Source organism: Excalfactoria chinensis, chromosome 1 (assembly GCF_039878825.1).
Source record: "Excalfactoria chinensis isolate bCotChi1 chromosome 1, bCotChi1.hap2, whole genome shotgun sequence".
NCBI classification, from domain to species: Eukaryota; Metazoa; Chordata; class Aves; order Galliformes; family Phasianidae; genus Excalfactoria; species Excalfactoria chinensis.
In genome coordinates, this window is record NC_092825.1 from 103,743,004 (window position 1) to 103,767,641 (window position 24,638).

General features: G+C 42.3%; 1 protein-coding gene across 1 annotated transcript; it reads right to left on the reverse strand.

The window, feature by feature from the left end:
* Positions 1-11,268: 11,268 nt before the first annotated feature.
* TMPRSS3 (transmembrane serine protease 3) lies at positions 11,269-23,578 on the reverse strand. Its single transcript, XM_072356025.1, has 13 exons — positions 23,561-23,578; positions 22,325-22,466; positions 21,085-21,195; positions 20,139-20,255; positions 19,503-19,626; positions 18,313-18,438; positions 17,602-17,645; positions 16,937-17,102; positions 16,339-16,508; positions 14,284-14,379; positions 13,027-13,169; positions 12,224-12,378; positions 11,269-11,410 (listed from the first exon to the last, which is right to left on the reverse strand). Exons 1-13 carry the CDS (start codon positions 23,576-23,578, stop codon positions 11,269-11,271), a joined length of 1,554 nt encoding a protein of 517 aa, XP_072212126.1.
* Positions 23,579-24,638: the final 1,060 nt, after the last annotated feature.

Below are 24,638 nucleotides of genomic sequence, written 5' to 3' on the forward strand. Positions count from 1 at the left end.
GCTCTTGGGAAAAACAGGCCTGGAAATGGTACAAAGCAGAGACCCTGCTGAGATATTCTCAGCAAAAATGCTCCCTAAAAGACAACCTCTGATGAGGGATGGAATGGGGGAAAAATCCTTTCTCCAGAGGGCAGTGAGGCAGTCTGAGCTGGCGGGGGGCAGCCCTGCCCATGGCAGGTGTTGGGCTGGGTGGGCTGTGAGATCCCTTCCAATCCAAACCATTCTGTGATTCTATGAATCTGTGAAGGTGAGCCTCCCCAGCTTTAAATGAGCTTTGTGGCCAGCCTCCAAGAGGTAGAACTTCAACTGCTGTGATGTGGTGTCTCAACATCACCAAGTGGGAATGTGGGAGGTGTGGGTGTTTCCATTCTCGGTGCCTGGAATGCCACAGTGCTCTCCTCTGATAGAGCAAGTAAGGCAGCTGTCTGAATAATATTGGCTAAACAAGGTACTTGGCCGCATTACAATTCTTCTGATGCCTTATACTTTTATGGGTTTTTATTTTATGGGTTTTCCTTTCAGCTACTTAGTTTGCTCTTGCACGTTCTACTGGACTGCACAGATATATGTCACCCATAATCTTTCCCTGTACAGATGGATGCTTACCTGCCTGTCTGAAAGCATCCTGTGCTGTCTGGTGCAGTGATGAGCCATCTCAATCAAATGACTAACAATAACAAGTATTTCAGTTGACCTTTGTAGTATGTTTTTGCCTTTGTTGGCACGCGTGCATTCTGTTAGGTGTAATAAAATTCTTGCTTCATTTCCATCATGAAGAGTGTCATTGGGGAAAAAAAACAAAAACAAAAACATGTAGACAGAATTTTTTCATCAGTTGAAATGGTGGCTGGAAACTTGAGAGGGAAATAGTAAAATTAACAGGTTGAAAAATGCTTGATAGTTCGCCCTTGGAAAGTCTTTTTAGCCAGTTTAAGTGAAATTTCTGCCTTCATCAGTCAGAAGAATGAAATATTTTCTTCTAAGGATGTGGCAGCATGGTTCACAGGGTCACAGCACACCCATGTCCCACATGTGCTGCTGTGCTTCTGCTATCCTTTCATGACAGTGAGTACTGCAGTGCCCTAGTGGCCTGGGCTTCAGCTCTTCATGAACATTCAGCTCCCATTTGTGTTAGGTGGGTCACATTATCCCAACAGGACTTTGTGTTGTTGGTTTGATTTCAATCACTTCATCTTTTAACAGAAAGAAATAAAACAGTTTTCCATGCGTTCTTGAAGGAACCAACTCCTTTGCTCTGATCAGTGCAAGATGGGTGGAAGAGGGGAAGAAGATACATATGCTCCATCCATCATCTATTATGTTTCTCTGTGGTAAGGAAATGTGAACCACTACAGGCCTCATGGGAAGAAAATAAACCCTTAATTAATTTCTTAATCTTCCCTTTGTTTTCTTCTTTTCTTAGCTGGTTAAATCTAGGAGGTTCTGGACATACAAGACTTGCATGAAGCAGAAGTGCTTTAGATCCTGTGCATTGCTAGGCTAACACTGTGTTGAACTCTTTATATTCTCCCTTGACACAGCTGGTAACTGGAAGGTGGAGAAGGTGTTTAGAGATAGTTTGCTCTTAGCATCATTTTTCTTTTTTAGATGATTTAAAGTGTAAAGTCTACATGCCATGGTGGGTATTTGCTTTCAAGTTCCCAGCTGCACTGCAAGCTACCTCTTTGATGGTGTGTCGCCCAAGCTCCTTGTGGGACAGGCACATCAAGCTTCAGAGGGCTTAATGTGCCTAGACCTTTCCACTGGGGAAAAACAGCCCAACAGAAGCCTTATACCAATACTGTAGGCTCATTCCTCCTCAGCTTTTAATCTGGTGCAGAATGAATGAGCATCCTGCTGGCCCAGAGCAACCCTTACCCACCCCACCTTTGCACTGCATGAGCAGGGCTGGTAAGTGCAGACCAGGTGTTTGCCTTCCGTTTTTTTTTCCCTTCAACAGTGTTGGGACAAGAAATACAAAGGGAATAATTACTGGAGATCTTCATTTCTTTTCCTCTGTAAATTAAGCATGTTGGAACTTAGGGAGTGCTGAGATCTTTCAGAGATCTGTGCTCAGCTTTGTGAATAGACTTTGTGCTCCCTCTTCTGGCATGTGGACTGCGTGCTGTGGAGGGTGAAGGAGGAGAGTGGTGGTGGTCCCTTGCCCAGAGGTGCTGGTAGCTGGGCCCTACCTGACCTCAGCCCTTCTAGGATCTGCTGCCACCAGTCCAACTGTTTCCAGCCATTCTTGCCTACCCAAAAGGGCTCTGGTTTCCTTTTTGGAAGAGAAACTGCTCAGTCCATCTGGTTTGGACTTTGGGAGGTGCAGGCCACAATGGGAGTGTCTCCTAAAGCAAAAACCCTGTGCTGTAAGTTGGGGAAATGACCCTGATGGTGCTTACTTTTGCTTTTGGGCCCTCCAGCTCCCCAGCTCTCTCATGAGAGCATGGAGAAGTTCTCCACTACTGGCACCTGGGACCAGATTTGTCTGCTTACCAAATGGAGCTGGTGCTGCCTACACTCATCTGGAAGATCCCAAACACCTACACAGAGCTGGTAGGACATAGAAGACCACTGTCCTGCTGGACAGGCAGTTCTAAACACTTCTCTCAGGTGTGTGACAGTCTAGTAAGATTCAGCCCAAATCAATTGTACTGGAACTTTCATCCAGAAGTACATGATACAAGTATGTATGTAGTGTGTACGTTAGGCAGCTATAGGATATCCATAGATATTTATAGCTAATAAGGCCCCTACTTACAGATATCCACATGTGCTATGGGTCCAAATGTTTATTACATCCAGTGAGGTCTGAGATGTGAGGCAGTTGCCTATGCCTGCCTCTCCAGTGTCATTTTGCATGACTGAGGCCACTTTCAGCTGCTGCTCCAGGGCACGTGTTTCCTGCAAGTCCTTCAGGTCTCACACCAACTGAAAAATGCGAAAGTAGTGAACCAGAAGGTGTATACCAAACAGAAGCTTGACATTCAGAAATACAAAACAAACAAACAAAAAACACAACTATTTCAGGGATCATCTTGACATAAAATTTATTCTGTTTGAAGCATAAAAGCAGGACTGGTTGAGTAAACACTTGTAACAGAGTCCTTCCTCCTGTAGGTCATCTCTATATTGCTTCCTTGGCTCTGATAGTGATTTGCTCTGGGAATTCAGGAGTCTTGCTGACAATTTCTGCTTGTTCAGTCAGTAAAAGAAGGTGAGCTCTTAAACACTCTACTCGTTATTATTTTTTTCTTGTCTCAAAGAACATTTTAAAAATGAACGATCCTGTTGCTACCAAATTTATTCAAGTTGAATAAAGATAACTTCCTTGGAGTACACTTTGTTGCCTACACAGAGCCAAGCCAGTGAAGGGCAGGGGCTGGTCTGCTTTCTCTGATAACTGATGATAGAACCTGAGGGAACAGCATGGAGCTGTATCAGGGGAGAGGCAGCTGGGGGTCAGGGAAAGGGTCTGAACCAGCGGGAGGTGGGCATGGAATGGGCTACAAAGGGCAGTGGGCATGGCTGGACTGCTGGAGTTCAAGGTGTGTCTGGACAGAGATCTCAGACATAGGGTCTGATTTTTGGGTGGTCCTGTATGCAGCCCAGAGCTGGACTTGACAATCCCTGAAAGTCCCTTCTAACTTGGGGTATTCTATTATTCTATGATAGACCCAGATGTAGACAGGAGACACAGCAGCTAAACCCAGCCCACCAGGTAGGTCATGGCTTGGAGGGAAAACTGCATTGCTGTGCAGCATCAGGCAGCAAAACCTGCTCCTAAAAGATGGCTGATGGCACTTGCAGAATCACAGCCCATCCTTCACATAGTTCTGCTGCTGTTGTGTGATCTGACATTTCAGATGCCTTTTTCTCATGGTGCTGCATCATGCAGTGAAGTCGTGACTAGTTATACATCGTTGAGAAATGTTCATAACGTTGCTGTGTGTTCAATGCTGCATGGTGGCTACACAGGTTTCTCCACAGCCCCCTTATGTTTCAGCTGCCTTCCAGAACCAGAAAAAAGCAAAGCCAAAAATAAGGTAAACAATATACACTTCTATATGTCACAATCATATGCACACAAACATATATATAATATATATAATATATATATGTATACTTTTTTTCTAACTAATCAGTGCAGGTGATCCAGGGTCACAAACCTGCTGGACACATATCAGACATAGCCATGAACTTAGACTTCTTACATTCCCTTCCAGTATAAATAGGCCGAGCACAGGTCAATCCCTTAAGCAAAGAGTTACTTAGTGAAGAAGACTGTGGTCTTGGCATACCTTCAGAAGTACAATATGCCAATCCTTATGGTTTAAACTGACTCTCTTTGCCTTAACTCTAGTGCCTGTCTGTACCTATGGCTACACCACTGCCTTGCAGTGTTGTGCCGATGAACCTGTGAGGGGCTATTTCTGCACTGACAAGCAAACAGACTGCTGAGAGTTGTGTCAAGCTGAGTGCAATGGGTATTGAAAGTTGCCTAGGTGTAAGCATGAAGCGGGGCATGAATATTAACTAAAACATGAGAGCACGGCCACTGAAACTGAGGAGAATGTGACAGGGAAAGTCTGTGTGAAAGGGGAATGGGGATCATGCAAAAAATCCCAGCTCTGCTATGAAGGTGGGATTGCTGGGTGGGGAATCTTCCTTCATCCTCCCCAGGCAAAAGTTTTCACTTTCCTGTGCAGAATCCAGACATTATTGCACCCTGCCTGGTTGCCAAAAGACAGCAGGAATCCTTGCTTATTTTGCATCATACTGCCCATGCACGTTGCACTGCAATATCTGAAAGACTCTGAGTTGCCCCACTCCTCTGCCAGATGAGCTGCAAGCTCTTGCATAAACATTTCTCAACAATGTATAAAAAGATCATATAGGATGATACCATAGAAACTTATTTAAACAAATCTGACTGATATTATTAGCAACAGAGTAATGGAACTCTTAGAAAATCTCCTTTACTTTTGAATATGGCTTATTTTCTGAGTTCATTTAACTTGGAGAATGAACATTATGTCTTAGGTCTTTTGCAATGCAGTCCCCCCAGTACTTTTCCAGAAGCCTGGTGCCCAGCAGAGAGGAGCCCGTACACAATTCAAAGCAGCTAAGTAGCTTCACTGTTTCACACTCTGCTTGCAGAATGTGTCCTCTGCAGGGTCTGCACATGGCCCCACACCCTGGAGCAGGGGACTGGGATATGCCATGCATTGAGAAAGGAGCAGGGAAATCATGAGGTTGCCATGACATGAAGGGTAAGCAGAGGCATTTAGAGGAGATAAGGTGTTTTATGTAGAGATACCATGGGTGGGTGGAGAATGCAGAAGGCTTATGAGATAAGAAGGAGGTCTTGAGAGGTAGAGAGGATCTAGGGGCACTTCAGGGAGGGACTATAAAAAGCAGAGGTCATGGAGATGTGGGCAGACATGGGGATGCAGCGCTACAGAAGGGCAAGGATGCAGATCCTGTTTCCAGCCTCCCACTGGGAGAACCAGGAGGCTGAGACCAAGAAAAAAGAAACTGTAAACAGACCACCATCTTTCCCTGTGTCCAACCAACATTTCCATTTTCCCACCAACCTTAAGGGTTTATTAAAATATCATTTGTCTGACAGAAGTCTACACACAGCTGTAAGTGCTTAGCACTGGGCCTCAGTACCTAAACAGATTTTGTCGCAGCTGTCTTTCACCTGAGGCCTGCAGGCTGCCATACCATCCCAGTCTGATGTCAGTAAAAGGGAAGGTTGCTGAAAGTTTAAATAAACGCTTATTCGTTTATTTATTCTGCTGAGAGGAGAACATAGGCGAAATTGTGATGTATGCTGCCATCTGCTGTGAGATGAGTATTTTCCAGAGCCCTTCACATTCAGTGCCGATGGAGGCAGTGCTGCAGAGGGCAAGGGTGTTCAAACAAACGAGAGATCTGCAGGATAAACCCCTAGGAAGAAATTACAGTTTACTGGTGATTTTAAATGCAAATGATTTCACTTCCCAAGTGATTTACACTGATGAGCTTTAAGACAGCCTTAAGTTACACCTCCCCCCTGACTGCTCTTCCTTTCTCACTCAAAAGCTTTGGGGTGACCACATCTATTTTAAAACTAGATCTCAGAAAAGAAGGCCTCATCCCCATTATTGCCCTCTGCAGCCACTTGAGTTTCATCAAACAAAACCCATGCAAAGACATTCTTTCTGAGGAGAGCCACAGCATGCCCCAAACTCCCATAGTCCCACCAGCTAGCCCTGAACCAGGCTTGGCAGGGGACCTTAAAAGATGGGTGCAGAGGGTAGGATCCTCTTTGCTTCAGCTAATTTCTATTTATTTGGGTCTCTGCTAATGGATTAAAATATTTTTGCTTCATCCTGTCAATCTTATTTTTAGCTGTACAGCTGTGTCCAGCCCTGGCTATATGGACAAAGCATAGGTGCCCCTAGTGAGTTCAGGCTCACAGCTCAGCTTCAAGTCCTGAACATGCAGTACCTTTGTGTAAATACACTTCAGCAGTAATAGTTGGGGGGATCATTAATTAGTTTCTTCTTGTCTGTTGAGATATTCCATAGTGCTTTCCATATTCATACTGCTCAGGCTGGAAGCTACCAAAGAACTCTTTGAAAATGAATCAGGTACAGAGTCAACTTTCTTTTAAACAGCAAAAATTACTCTGTTTTCTGCCACCCCTAAAACAATGTTTTTTACTTCTCACATGCCAAATTTTAAGGCCAAGGGCTGAAAATCCTTCCTGGCTAACCAGTGTCAATGCTACACTGCTGTGGAGCTCCACCAGATCACGTGGTAAAGGCAAGAAAACAAACTTGGAAACCTCCGTCTTGTAAAACACATAAGAACAGAGATGGAAGGCAATGATCAAATGTGCTCTTTCAGTTTAGATAAGAAACACTTCCTTGTACCTTCCCTAAAGTTAAACATCTGGAGTAAGCCGATTTCTTACTGTGCTCTATGTAATCGCAGGTTTCTGCAGCTCACAGGTGTGATACTGCTTTTCACAGGGCTTTTTGTTGAAGAAAAGAAACTTGATTCACATATCTTGAAACAGAAGTACACCCACGGAGATACTGGAGAACATAGCCCTTCCAGTGATCGACCTAGGTTTGCCACCACAATAGCTGGATTTGCAGTGCAGCAGTTGGGATAGAAGCTGGGTGTTGAAGATTGTCAAAAGTTGGATGAGCCAAATCTATTCTTTTTTTTAAGTTTAATGTGCTGTTATTGTATTTGTATTTAGAGCCTTGCATGAATCTCGACAGTGAGAAAGGCCTTATGAGCCCAGTTCTGCTTCATACCCCTTCCTTGTGCAGTGATTGCTTCCTGGTGCAGGATATGTTGCCATATGAAAGCATGTAAAGCCTCATAAAACACTTTTGCTTCCTTGAACACCTAGCTTGCTCACACATTTGTTCTTATGCTAATCTCTGTATCATGGCAGAAACTGTCTTTCTATTTATGCATCGTAAGTAAAAAATGATGTTATTGGAGCATCTGAGAAAAGTGCATATTGAAAAACAGTTCATCCAAACTTATTAGCTTTGTCTCAGTTTTGGGACAAATATCACGATGCTGTGAACAGGCAATGGATGGTAAAATATTGTTTTTTATATGCTAGAAGTTTATTGGAAGTTAGACACTGGATGAATTTTCTGAGATGCTTGCTGTTGGTGCAAATTTGCTCTACGGGAGGTGCAAAACAGGTTGTATTTCTAAGGGATACTGTGACTGTAATGTAATCCTTCCTTAGCAGCTATTTTAACTGGTGATGTGAGTTCACAAGATAGAAGCTGTTTCATCAGCCTCTTTAATAATGCAGTAGATATACACTCCTCTAGAATAAAGATCTTAAACATTTCCAAGGTGTTTGCCATCAAACTCCTAATTGGAATTAGTTAATGAGAGCTGCCTTCACCTCCAACTGCTTTGGTGGGCTTCTGTACATACACATGTGGTGTAGCTACTTATTTTAATTGGTCAGGAAGAAGAAAACCCAAGGAAAAGAACAAGCGTGTGGTTGCATCACCTCTTTGAAAAGGTACTTTATTGTCTACTCGTCTTCTGCAGAGACCACCTCACTGATCCTACCTCTCTTTAAATAAAAGAGAGATGGAAATGGCAATCTCTGTAATAAAACTCTTTCCACAGTAAATGTTCTGCACCTCCACATATCTTCACCTGGCTTAGCACAAAGCAGTATGTTAGTACTGTGATTAAAGTTTATTTTAAACCTCTGGCATTCTTATTAATGGCATAGGTTGGGGTAGGAAAATCCATCTTTTTGGAGTGACTCTTTTGTGATTACATTCTTCCTCTACCTAAGACACCATGGCAAGGGCCATGACAAATAAAGATCTGCAGCTCTGAGATCTTGGGCATCCATCATTGATGATCATTTATTTAGGGGGTAATGTGCCTTCCTTGTCTGGAAGACTTCTCCATGGTTTACATCAGACTTCTCTAAAATATAAAACAGAGCACAATGGATATTTACTGAGCAGTCTTTTTATGGAAATAGAATGATTCAAAAGGATTTTTCAGGGGCTGTTTTCAGAAATAACTAATCTATGAGCTGAGAACAAGCTCCTCATCTCCAGACTGCTGACAGTCTGTATATGAGCCATACTGTGGCAGTGAAAGCATTATGAAAACAAACAGTGAATGTTAAAACACTTCCAAAAACCTATTAGTTACATTTTATATTTCATTTTAATTCTGTCACAGTTCTTTCAAGTTGAAATTTCCTATTTTATTCTGACTTTTATGTCAGGTTTGCAATGGTACTTCCTTCTTGCTTCCAACATGATGTCCCTGGAGCTGTTATTCCTAATGCACTGCAGTACCTTTAGTCACGGAGAAGGGTACCAGTGCGGTGACCTCCAGGTATAAACTGAGTGTCCTCAGAACAGTGGGGAGGTTGCCAGTTCATGCTGGTTTTCTGTTCACTCTCAATTTACACCCGATATGTTGTAGCAAGAAAGTAGTTCTCATTTCACCAGTGCTTTCTTGCAGCTGTGAAGGGAGGCATTTGTGATAGATACTGATTTACAGGCAAACAAAACTGCCTCCAGAACCACATATCAAGCTGATCAGAAGCATGTGATCGCCTGATGAGATCAGTTTTGACTGGTACTGAAAATCTCTGACAACATTATTTAGCCTAACTGGCCCCTAGAACCTAGTTCTAATATTGATAACTTGCATCCCAGGATTTTAACAAAGAACAAGATGATGAGGCATTTTTCAACATAACAAGATGTTGTTGTATTAAAATGGCTTGTAAAACAGGAAACCACAGCAGCACTTCAGCTCTTCTTTAAGACTGCTCTATGATCTCAGAATTTTTCAGTAGTTACAGTCTGTATATTGCTCATTTCCAAGCCATTTACAGTAATAAAACACTTAAGAATTCCACTTTAGGGACTTTGCTCACATCCACATGATATCAGACTTGAATCCTGTGATTTTTTTCTAACAAGAGTTGAACATACTTGCCAAATATGTGCCAAAACTGCTGGCTGCTTGCTCTTCCTACTTGCTTTATGGCCATAATGGAAGTTGCTGGTACTTCCATAACAGAGCTTGGGCCTTATATGTGGATATTTTCAGGAAAAAAAAGTATTTTTGTAGCCTGATTCTTGGAAGGGAAGAATCAAAACAGTAGCAAGCAACTTGATCTGAAGTTCCTGTAGACTTGTACACATGATGCCTGCAAAACTTTACTGCAGTTTTCTGGGTTATCAGTTTTAGCACTTTTTTGATGTGTGAAATTACTAGCTGACAGTGAATGCACATGCCCATCAACCAGAACGAAACTGCCTCATCCATCCAAAAGAGGCTAAATGTTCATCAGTTTTCCTTAAGTACAGTTACCAGTACCAAAAACAAATGGTTAAAAGTAGTCCGTGAAGGTACAGAGCTCAGAGCAGGTGTCCAGAAGAGCATGGTAGGTCCTTCTGGGGGGAGGTCATGGATGTCCAAACGCCCAGTGAGTCAGCATGCCCTTCAGGTCTGCAACTCTTCTCTCTAGAAAGCAAAACCAATTATGTATGTATTCTGTTTTTCTGTTTGCTTCCATTTGAACTGCTGGAGCCAGTTCTGCCATATGAATGGTTGTGCTTGTTCTTCACAAAAATACACCACCTCCTCCTGATGGGCTGCAACTCCCATCACACGTACTGTGAACCTGAGGAAATGCCATCAGCTTCTCTCACCACTTGAGTTCACTGATTGCTAACTTTGCGTAGGCTGAGGCAGGAACAGAAGATTCAGAAAGAATTATGGTTATGGGGGATCGTGGAATATATTAGCAACAGTGGCAGATACTGTGTGAGGGACAGTGCATACAGGGAGCTAAGTAAGATTTGAAGGGGTTTGTTTTGTTTCTTCTTAGTTGTTCCATTGTGTCTTTCTTTTTTTTTTTTTCATTTTTCTTTCTCCTGAGGTTGGAACCTTTCATGCCTATTCAGATGCACTAGCTGAAGCATAGTAGATCTCAGATGGTAATATATGTAGGCCAATGGTACTCCCATTTTGCACTACAAGCTTTACTTCCTCCCCTAGCGATTCAAAATAGAAGCAAGAGAAACTGTGTTGGATGAACACTTTGTGAAACAACACCACCTAATTTCAATGCCTAGAGGAAAGCAACAGAAAACTGTCTGCTGTCCTCACAGGAGAAAGTCATCAACAAAATATTTGCAAGCTCTCGAAAATCTGCGAGGCCAAAGTGCTTACCTCAGGTTTTAGACCAGGAAACGGAAGATCAGAAAATGCAAATACCTCCTCTTTGATCATACCTGGCATTAAATGAACAGTCCTTGAGAGCTGAGATGTCACAACGTCAGTTTCCAGAAATAAAGCATTTAAAGGGCAAGCTGATGACCAAGCTCCTTATCTTGCTATTTTACATCTCTTAGATCAAAATGGATCCCTCTCCCAGCCTCTCTGATAAGCCTTAACTACAATAGTTAAGTTAGTGTGAAGAATGTAAAAGAACTTCTGGAGACACCAAATGAACCCCAATCCACGGTGAGCAATAATAGCTAAGAGCAGATCAGGACTGTGGTCTTGTTTTCAAAGGTACATTATCTTTACTTTCTTTTGGTTTCTTTCAGGTTGCATTAAGAAATGTTTGTGTTTCTGTGCTGCAACTGAAAGTCTTTTTGAGGAGGATGAATAAATGTTTAATCTGAAGGATGTCCCTGTGAAAAATTATGACTTGCTAGCATCTAGCCAAACAAGTATTTAACTGCACTTTTTTCCCCTCTTGGTTACTTCACCATATGTGACATCTTCATCTGAAATGTCTTCACTTAGCTTGCATGTGCAAAATGCCAGCCATTTCTGGAACCTATGGTTAGATGTGGGGAAAACACAGTGATAAAGAGGGAAAGGAGGGGAAGAATACCAGAGGTCTGAAAGCTTTGGGCATGTTATCCTGTCTTCTCTAGCTTTGTTGAGTGGCAGATGGGCAGTGACAGCATTAACCTTTGCATGAAATATAGACTGCGAAAACAGCATGTGTCATGTAGTATGCAGACTGAGCTGAGCTAAAACTGCACGCATAATCTCGTTTTGGGAATTTCCTCATCTGAGAGTGCTTGACATTAGTACTTCAGATCGTGGAGCAAGTCTAGCCTGTTTCACAAACAAGATGAGACAGGAGTGATTCCATCTCATGGCACCGTGGCAGTACAGGCAGGTGTCAGGGCTGGGAGTCATGCTGCTGCTGCTGCTGCCACACCACCACCACTATTCATTCATTCATTTGTTTGTTCATTCATTCCAGCAAATTGAGTGCTGGAATAGCAGCACTGGTGTCTCTGTCTCTGAGGACCAGGTTAGCGCAGGATGGAATGTATGCTTTGGTGCTTGGGGTGGTTTTATCTTAGTAGGAGAATGAAGAAGAGAGAAGAGCCTGTGTATAGATGCTTACCTGTGAGCTGTGACTCACCCAGGTAGGTGAAGGTGGCCGCAGCATCCCCACACTTCCCTGCCTCTGCTCTCCTTTCCTTCCAGCCAACACCTTCTCTCCCCACTCCCCATTTTATTTCTCCCCACTCATCTTCTACAGAACAAACTCACTCTTGTGTCAAATATTGCCATATAGCAAAAGTCATCTGTGACAAATATACAATGAATCCTATGTGGAACAGGTGAAGCAAAGCTACAGCTGGAGATGGAAACAGAGCAAAACCACACCTCCATCTGCTCGTGTATCCAGCCCAGGAAGGAGGTAGTTCGGCTGTAGACACCAGGCTTGTTCGCTTCTGCACAGCCCACTCCAAAGCTGGTGGTTCCCACCAACTTCCAGATACTCATATCTTCACATGCTAAAGGACCCCCACTGTCTCCCTGGAGGATAAAGAATTAAGACAAATGTCAGTGCCTTAGACACTCAAATGAAAACTTGTGCACCTCATGCCTTGGTTTCATCTTGTCCCTTGTGTGATTGTAACTGGGTAACTGGTAACTTTGCCCCTCATTCATGACTAACTGGATGAGCCTGCATTACTGCGTGTGGCGCTGAGTTATTGGCAATCCACTGATACTCAAATCCTTTTTTCCATTCCTCTACATTTTCCTATATTCCACACTTCTTATCTTCTCATGTATGCTTTGGCTACTTATCACTATGGGACTTCTGCACCTTGCAGGTCTCCAGAGCTGCTCACAGTGCAATTCAGTGCAGTGCAGAGGCCATAGTGAGGGCAAGGAAAGGATGGTCCCACACAGTAGCACATACAAGAGATTAAAAAAATGTCTTAAGTAAATTTGGCTTCAGAAGTAGCAGATATGGCCCACAGAAGAAAGGTAAAGAGGGAATTGTAGCGCATGAATGTGTGCACAGTCAGTTGCTTGTATTCATGCTGAACAGAGTAAATGGTACAAGAACAAATATTTGTCCAAGAAAAGCCTGGGAGTGCCTTCTGATAGCTTATCAGTCATGTTTTTCCATCGCTGCTGTTAATGAGAACACTCGCAGTTTGGAAACTTCCATACCTGGCAGGTGTCCACCCCTCCCTTTAGGAAACCGGCACAAAGCATTGAAGAGGTTATGATCCCACCATAGACATCCCTGTGATTGCAAATTCTATTAGAAATCAAGGGAACACCTGCGTAATTCATGGTTTCGGATGTATCACCTGTTCAAAAACAGAACAAAACCAAAAACAAACAAGGAAAAACTCTCTATCCTTGAAAGTAATCTCTAAATTTCAAAAACAGAAGATGCTTTGCAATATGAAGAACTGGCAAGCAAGAGTGAGAGAAATACAGTTATAATAACAACATAATGTAGGTCACATACATAATCTGGTAACTGGTGACTACATAGAGCTGGGCATTATCATGGCGTGTAATACAAAATGGTGAGCTACGTATTTCTACTTCAATTGTGAATTTAAAAGCTATTTGGACACTGTCTTCTAACTCTAGTGCACAAATCTGTTTTGAATTTAGTCTCTGTTCTGTTCATCAACAAATCACCTGCAAACATCTGTTTTATTTTACAAGTATTCATCAGCATCTCGGTGAATCATTTCCACAAAGAGGAGCACTTGCACACTATCATTCCAATTGAGATCTCATCTTTTTATGTGGCAAATGTTGCTTTCTCTTTTTTCCCACCTTTTGCTATACTCTATTATTTTGTTTTCTGAACAACGGGAACATTTTAAATGAGACAAATCAAGAATGAAGAAAGAACAATGACCTGAGCACTCAAGCACTCTGAAGTGAAAGTGAGTCAGTATGTATTACTGACTAACATAACGCACGAGGCATGCTAAAAATAAAATATTCCCTTTTGTTTCCAACATCATTCACAAATCTAATTTCTTTATCATCCAGCTCACCTGAAAATATATACATGCTCTCTCTGGAAAATAAATAAATAAATAAATGGATGTTTGATTCTTGCATTTCTGCTCTGCCTTCTGTGGTTGAAGTTATAAAAACCATGAGAGTTGGATAGTGCCTAGATGGTACTGCACCTGCAGGTGGTTTTCATCCTTTCAATAGAGTGTACCCATTCATTCCTCATGTTAAGAGTTAGTACAGCACTTTTGTCTCATATTCCCCCTTGCAAAAGACTCTGTTCCCTTTCAAGGGTGACCATAAAATTTAGGAATATGTCATCTTCTTCCCCTCAGATATCCCAGACAATTTAACGTTGATCAATTGCTCCAGCCAAACCCTATATTTACTCTGTGTGAGATATTTTCATGTACTGTAACTGACAGCAGACATTTAAAATACCTCCTTCAACAGTTGCTCCCCATCCTGATACCCAACACATTTTTCCTTCTGGGAACTGTTCACCAAAATTAGGCAGACAAATTGGCTCTATGTGACCTATTAAAAAAAATAAATAAGTAAAGAGAAGAGAGAATCATTTTGACACAAAGTGTATGCTTGAGTAAATCTTTCAGGATATGGCCTGCAATGAAGTTTCTAAGAAAACTATACACTCACCACATAAAGAAACTCAGTAGTTCATAGAATCATAGAACCATTAAGGTTGGAAAAGACCTCTGAGATCACCCGATCCAACCATCAGCCCATCCCCACCATGCCCACCAACCATGTCCCTCAGTGCCACATCCACATGGCTTTTGAACACTTCTAGGGACAGAGACTCTACTGTCTCCCTGGGCAGCCTGTGCCACTGCCTTATTGCTCTTGCTGAGAATAATTTTTTCCTAATATCCTACCTTCTTTAAGTCTTATGGCCAAATACCTACAGCGGGCTTAAAAGGAAGAAAGTAATAAAAGAGGTGTTTGGTTGTCAATAAAGTGATGAATGAGTAAATAAGAAATACACCTCATACTCAGCTGATGGGTATAATTGAGACCCCATGGCATGCTGCTCTGCCAGAGAAAGGGCCATGGTTAAGCTATAACATGACTGGTATAGTATGATGTGTTTTGTGCAGTGGCATGTGAAAAAAGCCATCAGCATGCATTACTGTGGTCCTCTGAAAGGGCAGCACGATGTCTGGAGTACTCTTTGCTTCCCATCCATATTCTTATAGACCAAGGGTACCTCTGTGCTCTGGGGCACTGAATGCTATGCAATACAGTCAGTGCTTGATGCTATAAGCTATCAAGGTGGCACAGCACTGCACAAAGGGAAGGAAGATATGATGTTATAATGGGTAATTCCTAGCAGTACACTTCTCCACTATGCAATAATTACAGCTAAAAGCATCAAGCCTCCAAGGCTCCACAGGCTGCCCCTTGTCCCCAGTTCAGATGTAGAGCTTTTCCTGTTCTTGTTAGCTTCACAGACTTGATCCTGAGCAAAAGAAAACAGCAGTGGCAGAAATTTCAAACAGAATAAATTCAAGCTGAATTTTTATCTAAACTGGAAGTTGGAAAGATTTAATAGAGTAGAATCATAGAGTCACAGAACGGCTTGGGTTAGAAGGGATCTTAAAGGTCATCTAGTTACTCTCTTCCTGCTGTGGGCAATTTCAAGAGTATTGATTTAGGAATGGAGAATCTAGATGCAATAGGGAGCCAGTCCACCTTTGCAGAAAGAGCTCACAGTGAATAGGAAATATTGGTAGGTGGCGATTTATATTCATACAGTATTGTTACACTTTATTTCAACTCACTAGCTGTGTCAGCCATAGACAGCATCCTACTGAGAAAATAAGAGTGGTTTTAATTCAAAAGCACTGTTATATTTGTACTGTGTCGGCTTCTCCTTAAAATTTAAACTTGATTTTCAGCTTTGGGCTCTGCTGGATCTCCCTGTACCCACAGGAATAAGGACAGCAAGAACATTGTAAAAATCTCTGTGATGTCCAAGAAAAATTAGGTGGGTTGTATATTTTAGACAGGAAAAATTATTTAGAAAGAATAAAGTTAATGTTTGTCTATTATCAAATGCCTTCAGCAAGCTAACACCAGAATGAGTTGGAAGCCTGTAGCGCCTGTAATCACACTGTACCTCTGCAACTGAAGTACAGAAGTGTTTCTGGTGTTGGGGCTAGGAAGGCTTTCTGCTGCTTTCTGCTGCTATGTGGAGACAGTACTTGGAACTAAGGCTCATCTAAGGCACATCACTTGAGCTAAGGCTCATCCTATGGCTGGTGGTGAGCAAGGGGGATAAACCAATGTCATTTGGGTAGGGATCCCTTGCTTTTACAGCAGCAGCTTCACTACATCTATGTTACTCTCCTCTCATTGTTTTTAGAGGCAGTAAGAATGCACCCAGATGGCCCGTGTCAGACCAAAGAACTTCCCAGCCTGTGCTCTTAGTTGGAGAAGTGAGAAAGTCAAGTGACAGCTCACACAATGAATTACCATTGAAAGCAAGCGGTGCTGCCAGTTTCATCAGTGCTATATCATTTCCCATGGTCTTGGGTTTATAATTTCGATGGTATATAATTTTTTCCACTGAATATGTGTGAACTTGGGTATCTTGCTGAGTCACAAAGCCAACCTGCACACTCCACGAGCTCGGTAAGTACAAGCTGAAATGAAAAGGTAGGGGAAAGTGAGAATCCTTTAAGAAAACTCTCAGGATGTCATTTGTCTCCCAGTCTTACAAACTGATCTTATTAAGTTGAAAAGGGTCTTGCCATTTACTTAGGAGCTTCTGAGTACTTTAGTACTCAGCAGCCAAGTAAAAATTCCTCCTGAGCCATGAAAATTGGGCTGTGTGATTTGAACACTTTTGTGGAAGATCATTTTTCATAAGGATTTGCACTGGTGCAGGAAGAAGGAGAGACGGTTTAAATGCTATGGATAAAGTCTGTGAAATCAGGATAAGCCAATCTCTTCCACAGGTTTTCTGAAGACAAAATGCAATGTTTGAGCCTACTTCTGCAGTGTTCCCCAAGATGTGCTGCAAGTAGAGTTAATGGGACACCTGAGTAAGTCAATTTAGGGACGTACTTACTCATAGACACAGTGTGCAGCTGTGATGATCCAGCGTGGGGTGATGACAGACCCTCCACAGAGGTGGTGCCCATGGAACTGCAGGCTGACCTGCCAAGGCCACTGCTGGGGCAAGGATGCATTGCCTCCAACAATCCGCGGCCTGTAGCTGGCCCGCACTCCGCATGCTGCCAGAAAGCAAAGGTTACAGTCCATGGGGGGAAACACAGGAATGTTTTTTGTCACCTTATGAACTTCTAACCTTGCCAAGGCCAGGTGGTCTCTGCAGTAGAACCATCTCCAACACCCAGACTTTTCATATCCCAATTGGAAAACAATTTGGCATTGAAAGGGTTGCTCTGAAGTTCAGGAATTAAGACAGTTTCCCTTTAGATGTCAAGGTGGCAAAGAGTTTGAATTGTAGCATCAGATCATTGATCTTTACATGTCTACTTCCTACTATGCTTTTCACTGAGTTGTTCTTGCTACCTGATACTCCAAATCTGCCCTCCAAGTTTGCTCTGGAATCCTGAAGCTCTCTGAAATTTTATATAAGAATTACAATTTTTCATTGTGTATGAAAAACTGACAGTATTCCCCCGAGTATCCAATTCCTCCCCACTCTTGCTCTGCCGTGGGTGATGAAGGACAGGTTTTCATCTTATTCTCACTTCTGCTGATGCTTACCTAAACACTTTAAGATGATTACATTGCCAGAAGTGCATTCTTCCCTAAGATGAAGAGACAGTAAAGTGTTAGATACAATTTAGGACTACCATTTTTTCCCTAGTATGTATGTTTTCATAAATATATAGAATTCATACACTAAGAGAAACATGAAGTCAAGCATTCATCCAATCTACTTAAGGCATTCAACTCAAATATGTAAGCTTGGAGCTTAGACACCATCAGGACTCTGCAGACCACTTGCTGTTCTGATGAAGAGTGGTTCACTCTTCTGTAAAGGAAGGTTACTTTTAGCACATGATCTGTAGTCTCCTTGGATCCTGTCATGGTTTTATAATGTTGCTGTCAATATTCCACATCATGTGCAGTATGGATCATTAAAAGGTTCGTACTCCAGTCCCGTGGAACAGATCCACAGTAACCCGTGACAGATCCATAGCTTGTTTCTCAGTGAAAAGCAACTAAGAGAAGTAAGCTGTTGTCAAGATAAAGAAACACACCACGAGGGGTTTATATGCCCACTGGGAAACAGCTAGGGGTCTGTAAACTCAAAGGAACTGATCTATGTTAGAGAAAGATAAGTGCCTGGTGTCCATCCATTGCTGTAAAGGGATTGTGGGACAGCTTTGTCAAACAGCTCATTAAACTCTCTCTTTCTGTCCTTATGAACAACATGGTTTTTTGCCATTCAATCAACAAGTCAAAGCATACCTCAAGTTTGTTGCATTGTGCAGCGATGTCACTTGATCCATTGATAACCAATGGCTGAGGGATACAAAATGTCTTTGAAACTGTTTTTCAACAGCAGCCACAGGCAGATAACCTGAACTCACATAACTGTAAATAAAGCATAAACACAGCTTCATCAGACAGACTTCCAGCAATCCGCCTGAATAATTTAGCGCCTCTATTAGTGGAAACCCAGTGCAGCAGCCACAATGACCAGATTCTGGCACTTGGTGAAGTCATCCCACCCCCTCCAAAAAGTGCTTCTTATAACGCATGCGTACTTCTTCCACAATCATGTCAGAATTCTCATGTATTGAGAGGTCTTCAATGGGCAGAGAAAGTCAATTTTAATTCTAATGTTCTGCTAGAACTTCATTGTGACTGGATGGCAAGTGTCTTCAGGAAGTGCCAGTGGATATCAGTGGGTGCTGTGTTTTCCACATGGAGGAATTTAATAACACACCTTTGCTTCAGCTGCACTTCTGTGTTAGACACCATTGTGTCAGACTGCCCCTCTGTTGCCATCTGTCATACAACAACAATACGTAATGGGATATTGGTGGGAAGGTTCGACCTCTTCTGCCATCCCACCAACATCTGTCTCTGATGTTGTGGGCCAACATCATAAAATAGGAGAAGCATTACTTTCTGAGCAGATGTCATATATAATTTTCCTGCTGATGAAGAAAATAAATGGAAAATGCTCACATGTTGCACAGTGCCTCTCAAACTGGTTGCAGCTACTAGGAATACAGGTAGAATTCAGGTACCTGTAGTCCTGGGAAGGGAAGGGAAGGGAAGGGAAGGGAAGGGAAGGGAAGGGAAGGGAAGGGAAGGGAAGGGAAGGGAAGGGAAGGGAAGGGAAGGGAAGGGAAGGGAAGGGAAGGGAAGGGAAGGGAAGGGAAGGGAAGGGAAGGGAAGGGAAGGGAAGACTTAACCAAACCAATGTTGTTAGCCATCATCCAGGATTTATAGGAGCAACAAGTGGCATTTTCAGCATGAAACTATTCATGACAGTTTCCTACGTTATCTTCAATTATATTATTCACAAGAATGGAGTAAGTCCTTTTTTATTTTAAAGCACAGACTTATGCAGGGTTTCATTAAGAAAACTGCAACTGTCAGAATTTGATAAGAATGTTAAATAAATTCCTTTTGTTTTACATTCATACCTTGAGAAACCCAGGTGTTTACAGGTAGTATTTCCATACTCTGCTTTCCAGTCATCAGAACAGACAGTTCGCCAGGATCCTGAGGTGAACACCTGCAGTACAGCTCTCTTGCCACTCAGCCTGACTTTGAGATTCAGAGGTAGAAAAGCCTGAGTGAGATGCAAAGAACCACCGGGACAACAGCATGCACACAGCTGTGCAGTTCACCATTGTGGCATCCACATTTCCTGACTCTTGAAGGTTTTATTACTTGTCTTTTTGATCACTTGGATCCTTTGACAGAATTCCTCTGTGCATTTTTGTTTCTTAACTTTAAGAAGGGAATTGTTAAATCAGATGCTATGTCTGAGAGCACTGTCCAGATGCTTCTTGAACTCTGGCACTGGGGGCCGTGCCCACAGCCCTGTGCATCCCGTTCCATGCTCACCACCCTGTGGTGCAGCCCCTTTCCCTGCCCCCCAGCTGCCCCTCCCCTGGCACAGCTCCATGCCGTTCCCTCGGGCCCTGTCACAGAGAGCAGAGATCAGTCTCTATATTCCTCGGTCTCACTGAAATTCTTTACAACACATCTCTCTTAACAATGTGTGAGTCACTGCATGAAGAGGTATCAGGGATTTATAATCAAATCTGAATTACCACATCCATACTCATCTTCCCCTTCTTTACAGTTGAAGACACCATTGCACCTGGCTGATTTCTGGATACACTTGAAGGATGATCGGCAGCGAAACTTCCCAATGCAGTTGTATTGGACTGGAAAGAATGGAAGAAAACAAGGTGATGAAACACACACTCTTGCTTTCATTATCTGGCCATATTTCTACCTTGCTGAGGCAAAGGCAATTCCTGTACTCTAGGAACTTCTGAAATACAACCCGGACATTGCTACATGGTGCTGTTAAACTCATCCATTAGTAATGAACTGTAGGATGAAACAGTCTTGCTGCCTGTGCTGCCTCCTTCACAGCTATCTTAACCTAGTTTATGTTCCGCACCAGGATAAGTTTCCAGGTGCTGTGAACCCTCACCAGCAAAGCAAGGAGATCCTTACTCATTCCAGCTGTGGATGTGAAGGCACCACTGTACCATCAACATACTTGGCACATACCACTGGGTAGGGTACACCTTCTAGTCACAACTGAACTCATCTCATGCTTTCTTTTCCTTCATAGGGATTTGTTATAGGGGAAAGTTTGTTTGGTTTTTGAAACAGAACTGAAAGTACTGATTTACAAGACAAGACTAAGCATGTTAGCTTAAGCCTCCCCAGGTTTCTCAATTATTAAATCACCACTCATGAGGAATCAGTGAAATCTGATTGGAGAGTTGTCTTAGTCCTACAGATTCCCCAGTGTCCTAAGTATTACATGAATCTTGTAATGAGCGCCAGATCTATTTTATTTGTACATGTAAATAAAACGTAAAGCCATCACATCGACAAGACTTTATACTTCAGTTAGCAAGTGGCAGTAGCAGTTTAATTCCATTCTAAGTAAAAAGCTCATGAAAAATTAAGAATTAGAATGGTTAATTGAGAATGAATGACTAATGAATAACTTAATGAATAACTAATTGTACTCACCACCCAGGCCAGTGGCAACTGCTAGGATTACTACAAAGAATAAAGCACAGACATATGGAAGGTATTTGGGAGAGATTAATACTTGGCAAATCGAAGGTGGTTCAATATCCCCTAGAAACCAAACAGAGATAACAGCTTCTATGAAGTTAAAACAGCTGGAGCTTGCAATGAAAAGATTTCTCTGACATTAAGCTAGATGAAGCAGCAATGGCTGCATGCATTTCACAACTATTCCTGTCCATATCTCCTGACCCTTGCCTGTACTATGTCTGCGATCCCAGTGCTACCTCCAGCAGCAACCCCAGCTGCATGGTGCTCTGAGAACTGTGTGCAGCTCCATGCACCAGCACCACTCTTCCAGTGGAGGTAGGAACAGGTGCTAAAGCATTGAACATGAGAAGGAATCTTGGAAAGAAGACAGGACCTGTTAACAAACAGCATTTAAGGCAAGATGGAAGAAAGTTTTGGACTTCAAAGTTAATTGACAGTGGCAAAAAGCAAAACTTGCAAACATGAGGCCTCCAAATTAGAAGGCAGCTTGAAAAAAGATACTGGAAAAGGTGATCTGGACAAAGTTTTACTATAAAGGCAAGGAGAGAACCAAGTAATAGCTCTACGCTGAGTTTTCAAGGGAAACTTAGAACCAGTCAAGGATGCTGAGGATCTCCCAGGAATCATAGAATCACAGGTAAATCCCAACCTTCCCAGACCCTCCCTATAGCAACTGAGCAACTGATTGTGGCAGTGGAGTTGGTGTCTGATATCCAACATTTTACATAGCTGCAGTAGATAATGGACTGTAGAAATAAATTGCATCTTCACCCTTGTTACTCATTCTGCCTCTGTTGAAGTTAGTATATTTGCCACGAAACCTATGGGAAGTAACCAACGTGTTTGCTATTCCTCCTACAGACTGTTATACTGTGCATTCAGGTTTTTTTCTTTAATGGACAGAGTTCCCAATTTGGGAAAAATTCAAATAAGCCAATGAAAACCATGTCAGAAAAGCGTGGGTAAATATCTGCTATGTGGCAGAAGTGTGTGGATAATATAAAAAGTGCTTGTGGGTGCAAGCACAAGACAGAAGATGTCGTCACCTGTTGATATGGTGGCAAATCTCACAACTGGGGGAGTGAGGTTGTGTTTCTTGTTCCTCCGAGTAATTGCTTTCTCTGAATGTGTGGGCAAGCTAATTAGCTGTTCGGATTACAAAGGTCAAAACGCTATGCAGCAAGCCTACCAGATCCATCTGCACTGGGATCAACTCTCATTTGTATGCTGAAAAATCTTTTGAAGGAGAACTGAATTTCTGGTACTGGTGGTCCATCTTCCGTAACAGGGATGATTTCAAGACTTCCAGTAGTGGGATTTCCCCCTTGAGCCTGGCTCAACAGAAGAAACAAAAAGACAATATTTAAGCAAATTATTTCTGTCACCTCAAAAAATCTGATGCTCTTTTCCTGATTTGAAAAGATATTTTCTTCCTACTCCCATTGATAATTATTTTTCCATTCAAGGCAGATACAAAATGAATCCACAGAGACACCTGCAAGAATGCAGTGTTTTGAGTGTTTACCCAAAATAAACTGTTTCTTTATGAGAAAAGAAACTGTACTTTATGAGAGAAGCTCTTGTAATTACTTAACCAGTAAACTGAAGAAGTTAAATTATTTTCAAGTTTGTCTAAGCACTTTCAATAACTCTCACTTCCTTTTTTTTCCTTAAATTTCAACCTAACCCCTGTGAGGTACTCTCTTTAACTGCAGTCAGATGCAAGAGAGACAGAAAAGCACATTACACCCGTACAGCACCTGGCAGCAGCCTCGTGCTTGGGCTGACTGAATTTTAGCCCAGAAAACACTTGATCTCTTTCCACACTGTGGAAAATAATTAAAACAGGCCACACCAGAACTCAAGGTAAGCAGCTTCAAAATTCTGATTTCTAGCTTCAGTTCTGAGCACTATCAGTGACAAAAGGTATCAGGTTTTTGACCTCGTAATGGTGTGAAATAAGTCCAGGATTGCTAGAGAGAGTGGAGTTGGCAAGATGTAAAAGTAGCACAAGTGCTTGCCAAATCAGTCCCGGAAAATATCTGTAGTGACACATTTTAGGCAAAGTATGCGTGCTTTGTTGGTGGCACTAATCTCTAATCACCTGGAATATCTCTTTACCTTTCAGCAAACAGTTGTAATGAGGTTTCCACTCTTTCTTTTGATAAAGTCCAATTTTCGTTTAAATGACCATAAATTAAATTTTATATGTAGCCCACTAATTTTATGGCAGATAAAAGGACTGTTTGCTGTAAATTATTTTTAAGCATTTTTAATACTTTTCTACCCTTAAAACCCTCTTAACCAGTGCATAAATTGTTCATCTGGAAATAGAACAGCATTGAGAGGTATAAACTACATGAGAGATAAGCACAGCCACGTCACTTCTTTAGAGGACATCATGCCCTCCCAAAGCTTCACTCACCTCTTCCTGAGAAGTCATAGTTAAAAGCAAAACTGTTTTCTCTCTTCATCATCAAAAGAAGCCAAAAGGAAGTCCTGAGGTTGCTAAGCCAGCCCACTATCAGAGGTTTCTTGAGCCACCCCGAGCCGCCCGTTCAGCCACTGCTCACAGGCGGCCTTGTGGAGACGGCCGTGAAATCCAACCTGGGGATGGATATCAGGTAGCCCCGGATGGCATGGCTACGGAAAGGGGGAGATAAAAAGTCAGCACGCGTTTTAATCATCCTAAGAGCGTAAAGTAATATTGCAGTATTTGCAAACCTTTCTGTAACCTTCCAGATAAAGAAATACCACTGAAGTTAAACCATGAGGGCTCGTGCTTGCTCATCTTTTATCAAAAACTGTGCAGTGAAGGAGTCTGCCTGCAAGCCTGAGTGGCAGCAGGAAAAGGCCCAAGTGTTTCTTCATGTTGTCATATTGAGACCTTGGATGATGCTCCTTCTTCACTTCCTTACCCTTTGCTGTGTGCTCATAGCAAACAGCACATTTAAACAAGGGCTCTGGGAAAAACAACAACAACAACAACACATATGTTAATTGTGGATAACTTCCATAGTCAAGCATTGTACAACCTTTTGGGAATATTTTTCAAACAGTAACTCATTCCTGAAAACAGTGTGCCTGTACTGAGAGTATTGTATCAGCTTCTTTGCAGTCTGGGTTTAGAAAATGAAAACATATGTTCAGCTTTGTAAAATACTTAGAAGTAGTCCTAATTTGGCTTGCAGTTTTTCAGTAAATACAGAGATGTTGCTGAAGGGAGAGTGGAGGGAAGAAGGAGGAAGAGAGCTGAAGTAAAAGGTCACGGTAGTGTAAGTGAAACAAAACTCCTTAGAGACCGTGGAAGAAATAGTTTTCCATGAAAACACTTCTCTGGGTCTTCCTGCAGTGAGAGAAACCAGTCAGTCCCTTCACCATGTGGGATGGAAGCTGGCACTTACAAAGGACAGAGCACAACTTTCTTGTTCACCGCTCATATCCATCCTGTGCCATTTGTGTTGCTCAAATGCTCTCCTCACCAAGATTCAGAGGTAAAGATT